We start from the raw sequence: 7,556 nt of genomic DNA, 5'->3' as shown, positions 1-7,556 counted from the left end.
TGAACCTGGTTGGACGAAATCAGTCACGTGGCGGACGCGAGCATCAAGATAGCGTTTATTATCGCGAGACAACACTAATGATAAAAACAAAACTAAGAAATTTATGGAGGATTCTTACTTTTCAGCCCTTTTGTGAACTTACAAAAATAATAAAAAAAAAGAAAATTTAAAATATACAAAAGATCCCAAACATGCATTGAAAGTAAAACAACAGTCAAATCACAATTTTTAATAGATAGATAATGCTACCATCAGTTATCTAAACATTCACTTGATCCTCATTAGGGTTGCAGGGGGGCTGGAGTCTATCCCAGTTCAGGGTGAAGGCAGGGGACACTTTGGACAGGTCACCAGTCTATCACAGGGTAACATATAGAGACGGACACTCACATTCACACTTACACACACTGGGAGAACATGCAAATTCCATGCAGAAAGGCCAGGGCAGGGACTTGGGATCTTCTAACTGCAATGTGACAGTGTTAACCACCAACCAGTGTGCAACTTTCCCAATCCAATCCTAGTCATTTAATATTCAGTCACCTGTGCAAGATGTGACATATGCAAAGGCAGCTGTGCAAAACAAGTCAATGCTGCTTCAAAGTTTGTAGTGGTCACCTTCAGTAAACAGAGGTCTGTTTCCAGGGTGTGTCCAATGAGAATGGTGTTGATGAAGCTCAACCAGGTCTCTTGGACCTCTCTAATGGAGGTGTGGTTACCCTTCACATCTTCCTCACTGATGCCTGAAAACCTTGACAAGTGTGACTGATTAAAAACATACTGATAAACAAAGTAGTAGGAGATTTTAGTTATTTTTATTCACCTGGTAACTTTCATATAGTGGCAAGGATATTTCGATGAATTTTGAATTTTTACTGCCACTTTATGTCCTCATTAAAATACAGTACAAGTGCTCAGCTTTGAACAACTCGCCAGATTTCTTATCAGGATCTTTGCCAGGTTTCTTATCAGAATCTTATTGCCAGTAGGGGGAAGGTAGAGTTTAAGTTGGTACACAGTGAATGTTTCTGCTTAAGAAAAGACGAGGAAACAAACAGCCAAAAACATAACTACATTACGTACCTGGTGTTATAGTCGATAACTTCATTATCAGATCTGACAAATGTGTCATAGACGACTTGAAGACTAGAGCTGACCACTGTCACTCTGGATAGCTCCAAACCATGGAAAATACAACACTATAAAGACAGACAACAACATGATATATTGCCTTGACTGTTTGTTCAAAATATTAAATCTCCATTCACAGAGCCACTGATTAATGTTTGTTCTGATGTCAGGCATATGTGCAGCTTGCACAGTATTAGTAGTAGTCCTAATTACTTCCTAAATTTAGTGTATATACATACACACATTAAGATAAGCTGAAAAATTACACAGTGAACAAAAAAACAGCTGGTGTTTGAGGGACATCTGGAGAAAGTAGATACAAACCCATACAGGCTGAGGGAATCATGGACATGCAAATGGTCATGACAAAGCAAAACCCAAATTGGTACACTTGAAAGAAGTTCATGAAATGTATTCAACTCTCAGTCTTTTCTACCTTGAACATCCAAGGGTTCCCATGACTCCCTCACAGCAGCTGTAGCGGGTCTCCACTCCACCTGGTACTGAAAAAGTTTCAAAACCCCAATGCATCAAAACTTTTATCATGCATCTTGTATCTCGAGGCTGCTTCAAGAGTAAAGGGAGGGCCTGCAATGAATTCTTCTGTGTTTCTAATTAAGTGCTTGGTGAATGCAGGTTTCTAAGTATACTAGAATAATAGCAGATGAACATAAGATCAAAGGAGACCAATTGGTGGCCCTGTGAGCGCAGCATTCGTTGTAGATCTCCAGTCGGGAGGCGAGATGGGTGCCAATTATCTTGCTGGCTGTTTTTACAATCTTGTTCAGCTGATGTTTCATTGCTGGCTTAAAGCTGCTGAACCACGAAGTGAGGCCATAAGGCATAATTGTTTTAAAGGTGCCTCTGAAGAAGGTGGTAAGATGGAGGACAGGGAGGTCTGTCTTCTTCAGACGCCGTAGGGGATGGAGATGGAGATGCTGGAGGTCCATTTTAACAATGGGTATAGTGTTGGTCGTGAAGTGAAGATTGTCCACCAGGTGGACCCCCAGAAACTTGATGCTGCTGACTACAGTGGTGCAGCTGATGGTCAGCAGCGTATGGTGGAGCTGGCTCTCCTGAAGTCCATCACCAATTGCTTTGTTTAGTCAACATTAGGGCAGAGATTGCACGAACTGCACCATGGTGTTACCTGCTTGACCTCCTTCCTACATACAGTCATACAGTCCTCAATGTTGCTGATCAGATCCACTACAGTCATGTCCTCAGCAAACTTTATAATGCAATTAGTGTTGAATCTGACAGTGCAGTCACGGACAAAAGATTGAGCAGCAGTAGACTCAAGACACTGCCTTGAGGGGATCCTGCGTTCAGTGAGATTATTCTTACAGTGAGAATGCATACCCAGACTCTCTGCTGCCTGTACAACAGGAAACTGAGGATCCAACTACAGGTAGAAAGGTCATCTTTTCTCAGTCATGCACACATCCTGACACCACAAGTTGCTGGTTATAAAAAATGACTGCAGGTTAGATGTTGTTGCTTTGTAATGCTGTCACCTTTATAGTCATTACCTTTTACCTATCTCATATGTCATACAGAACAAGGTGGAACATAGGTCAACATCTGGTTAATAATTACCCTTAAATGAGAGCCTTTGATAAAGGATCTGTCCACAGCTGCCATTCCCACTGAACAGCAGCCACCATGGAGCTGCGTCTCTCTGCATGTGTCCTGCTGATACTTTGCATGACTTGGAGTGTAAATGGAGGAAATATTTTAGTGTGGTATACTGAAGGCAGCCACTGGATTAACATGAAGCCGGTGCTGAACACGCTGATCGACAGAGGACACCAGGTGACGGTCCTGGTCCCAAGCTCATCGATGTTCATGAACATCAGTGAACCCTCCCGTTTTCGCTACGAACCCTTCAATGTCTCTGTTTCAGTGGAGGACATGAAGAAATTAATGAACAACTTCCTTCAATTCTTCCTACATGAGATGGATCATATGAGCTACTTGCAAATTTACCTCAGAATTTCAGAGTTAATGAAGACTCAGATGCAGACTGTTTTAACGTTACTGGACGGTGTGTTGAAATCAGAAGCCATCATGAAGAAGTTGAAGGAGGGAAATTATGACCTTCTCCTGTCTGACCCCATTTACCCTGGCAGTGACTTAGTAGCAGACATTTTGGACATCCCCCTCGTCTTCTCCTTGCGCTTTTCCACAGCTAATAGTGTTGAAAGGCTGTGTGGTCAGGTACCTGCTCCACCTTCCTTTGTTCCTGGTGCTACAAGCAAACTTACAGACAGGATGGATTTCTCAGAGAGAATATGGAACGTTCTCTTCTACACTGTGCAGGACGTTGTGATGAAGTACGGCATATTGAAAGAAATAGATAAATATTACTCTGAAGTCAAAGGTGAGAAGCTGAGCAAGAACACACTTTTTGCATGGATCACATTAAGTCTAATGATGAAAGAATTGCTTTGGATGAACTGCAGTGATTTTATATTTAACACATGGTATAAAATACTATGAGAACATTTACTGTACATTCTGAAGCACTGGTGAAACTGTATAATCCATTTCTTTTGCAATGCAACAGGAACACCCACCAGTGCCTGTGAAGTGGCAGGTAGAGCAGACATCTGGTTACTGAGATCCTACTGGGATTTTGAATTCCCTCGTCCTCTCCTCCCCAACTTCAAATATGTTGGTGGGATCCACTGCAGACCTGCTAAACCTCTATCAAAGGTAGGGCTGTCTCCACTTTTACAAGCCTGTTAATCTGTCATTACAACACAGCTGTACAGTATTCCTGACTTAAACAATGAAGAGAGCCAGCAGTCAAAACGCTGAGCAAGAAAAAGTAAACAGCTGTTTGACTGACTGATAGAGAATATTCTTCTTTCTGACAGGAAATGGAACAATTTGTCAATAGTTCTGGAGATGCTGGCATCGTGGTCTTCACATTAGGATCCATGATCAAGAACATCACCACAGAGAAGGCAAACATGATAGCTGCAGGCCTCGCTCAGATCCCTCAAAAGGTCAGAGGACCATCAGTCTGTGCCAACTGGAACCACCTTCAATAACCCTCAAACTGTTTTATAGATGGAGCATCATCTGCTACAGAGTCAGTGCAGAACTCAACCCAGTGCTTTCAAATGTCTCAGTCAGTTAACTATGGACCTCCATACATTACTGCTGACTGCAAGATTAAGAAATTTCAAGCTGCAAGTGCTTTGATATTTTAAAAATCTTCCCTGTTTTGTAGACATCATTTAGCTCCATTTTCAGATCCTCATTCGGTTGGTCAGAGGAGCCCCAGGGTTATTCTGTTACTACCATGTTTGAAGAATTAATCAGCTCTGGTTTGTCACCGTGACAATTCTAATGAGTTCAAATGAGTTTAATATTTCGTTAAAAAATAGTTCAAAATTCAGAAGATATACAAATATAAAATAAAAGAGCATTAACAATTGAAAAAAGCGTTATTTTTTAAAAACAAGTGATTGAATCACATAACATTGGCAATATTCTATATGTACATTGAAAACATGTTATCATAAATGATGATTATTTAATCCAAAGCTATAAAGTGAATGATGACAATGTTATCGCTGTGTGATGTTATGACTTTGTTTATTGTTGTCTACAGGTTCTGTGGAGATACAGTGGAGAAAAACCAAAAACTCTGGGTCAAAACACCAAATTATATGACTGGATCCCTCAGAACGACCTACTGGGTGAGTAACTTTGGTACAAAAAAACGTAATAACTGTTTGTTCGGTTTTTACCATCAGAAAAAGATACAACGTTCACACAATCAAATGCCAACAATCAAATCACAACTTTGACAGTGATGCTGCCAATTTAACAAAGTGTTTGCTGTTTGCTAAAAGTGTACCTGGGGCTTGTCTCACTTCCACCCCCACACCAACTTATTGCTTTTTTGAAGCTGTGGGCATTTCCTTCATTTACTCTGTGCTTTGAATGCAATTTAAAATACTACTTGTTGCTTTAGCATAAAAATGTGAGCACAATACAGCTGGTTCTTCATACAGTATTAAATGTTGTTTTGATTAAATACTGCATGTCGTGTAAACCCTTGTCCTAGTTTAGTTGATTCTGATCTGTTATCTTATTGCACAAGTCAAGTATTTATTTGAACATGCAAATCTATTTCTGTCTAACTCCTCTGGTCATCTCCAGTAATAATACATGTTTCATGATTTCTGCCACAAATCAGGTCACCCTAAAACCAGAGCTTTCATCACTCATGGAGGCACAAATGGGATTTACGAGGCCATCTACCACGGTGTTCCAATGGTGGGCATCCCACTGTTTGGTGACCAGCCAGACAACTTGGTCCACATGAAGGCTAAAGGGGCTGCAGTTGCCCTGGACTTCAATTTCATGAAGAGTGAGGATCTGACAGATGCCATCAACACGGTCATCAATGACAAATCGTAAGTTCTCCTACAGGTCTGCACTTTTAGAGCATTAAAGGTATTGAAACATTGTTTTCTTTGTGTGTTTTTGGAGTGTTCACATTAATAATAAAGGTGTCGGATTGATAACATGCTCTGAAGGAACCATGGTCTAATGCAGTGACTGACATGACATGACAGTCTGTCACTTTAGAGTCTGTTCACATAAGACTGCGTTGCCAAGTATCACAATAAGAGTATTATGAGACTTACAGAAAACACCACAATGATTCCACTGATCGACAACAATTAGGACGCCTGCAGGAAGCAGAGGGACCAATCTATATGGTGTCAAGACAACAAAGTGTTCAGCCACCAGTCTACATCATCAATAATTTTAGATTCTGAGACAGCAGATCTCAGACTTCATTTCCTGGTCTTTAAGCACCAATGGGGTCATTCAGATTCTCTGTGATACCTTGATAAAACTGGAATGTTGTCAGACTCCATTAGGATACATAGAGAGCATTTTTACTGGAGGTAAAATCTGCTTTGGTCATTATAGGAAGACCACCATTTCAGACACTGATGCCCCATTGTAGAGCAAAGCACTAAGTATTATTGAGGACAACCATTCAGCACATGGTCTGGCCTCATTCCTGCCCTCAGAAGAATGACTAATAAATTCAGACCAAACACCTTAAAACAGTTTTTTTTTTTTTTTATCACTAAGTAATTATTTACTGAACATTCGGCCATTTACATTTTCACATTGGGTTACCAAAAATTTGTGGGATTTCATGTTTACTGTTGTTTTTAATGTCCTGTTTATTATGGGTAATTTTTGTTTATATTGACTGTTACTCTTAAGAGCTGAGAGAGAGCCAGGGCATATGCATTTCATTGTACAACTTTTAAAGTACAACTGTATCTTTTAAGTGTATTTAACAATAAACCTGACTTCAATTCAAACCACTGACTTTCAAACGTCACATGAAGACAATAAAATCATGGGATGGCTTTTACCTCCTCATATAACTGCTTATCGACAAGAAAGTTAAGTTGTAAAATACAAAATAAAACATGCATCCCTGTTTTTATCTCTCGTTTTTATAAGGTCAACAACCTTGATAAAAGTTAAAACTACAGTGTGATAATATGTATTTGTCTCTATACATTGACAGGTACAAGGAAAATGCTATGCGACTGTCCAGTATCCACCATGACAGACCCATGAGTGCCCTGGATGAGTCCGTGTTCTGGATTGAGTTCACCATGAGAAACAAAGGGGCAAAGCACTTGAGGGTCCAGGCCCACCAGCTCACCTGGTACCAGTATCACAGCCTGGATGTCATAGCCTTCCTCCTCACCATAGTTCTGCTCCTGATATTCCTCTTTGTCAAGACCTGCAGCTTCTGCTTCCAGAGGTGCTGTGGCAGGAAAGGAAAGATAAAGAGAAAGGCTGAGTGATGGACTGAAGAGAAGTGTGACTGATAAAGAACTAATGTGTGAATAACTTGATGTATATTGGTATAAAAGCATGTAACGTAACCTGGATTTGCGAATTTGTTGCCACTTTGAAAGTCTTTTTTAAAATCTATTTTTTGGTTCGCCATTTTAAATATTAATTTCTGACAGGTGTACTAATATGTATAACTGCAACAGATGTCAATTTGACATTAAATTCTGAATGTTCACTGGTTGAATTTAAGAAGAAAAGAGAACACAAAATGATGTTAGTGGATTGAATAAGTGGCCCTCCTTGTTGAATTCTACGTATGATGTATTCTATTAAAACGTTTTGGAGAGCTTCAGAGATTCAGAATATGAACTACTTTTGTGAGTTTAACCTCGTAAAGATAAACAATTTGTCATATTTTCCTTCACAATGTATCCAAAAATATCCTGGACAAGCCATTGAAATTTTGATGCAGACCGATTGCAGTCACTTTGGCTTATATTGTAAGAAATACTATAATGTGATTGTTGTGGGGCAGTCTAGTCCAGATTTGACCAGTCAATCCAACA

General features: G+C 39.9%; 1 protein-coding gene across 1 annotated transcript; it reads left to right on the top strand.

Annotated features, from left to right (window-relative positions):
* Positions 1-2,765: 2,765 nt before the first annotated feature.
* LOC110949401 (UDP-glucuronosyltransferase 2A2-like) lies at positions 2,766-7,346 on the top strand. Its single transcript, XM_051951255.1, has 6 exons — positions 2,766-3,514; positions 3,701-3,849; positions 4,014-4,145; positions 4,757-4,844; positions 5,348-5,567; positions 6,713-7,346. Exons 1-6 carry the CDS (start codon positions 2,797-2,799, stop codon positions 6,996-6,998), a joined length of 1,593 nt encoding a protein of 530 aa, XP_051807215.1. The 5' UTR covers positions 2,766-2,796; the 3' UTR covers positions 6,999-7,346.
* Positions 7,347-7,556: the final 210 nt, after the last annotated feature.

This window comes from Acanthochromis polyacanthus, chromosome 7, assembly GCF_021347895.1.
Source record: "Acanthochromis polyacanthus isolate Apoly-LR-REF ecotype Palm Island chromosome 7, KAUST_Apoly_ChrSc, whole genome shotgun sequence".
In the NCBI taxonomy this organism is placed as follows: domain Eukaryota; kingdom Metazoa; phylum Chordata; class Actinopteri; family Pomacentridae; genus Acanthochromis; species Acanthochromis polyacanthus.
This window is presented reverse-complemented; position numbering and strand designations above follow the sequence as displayed.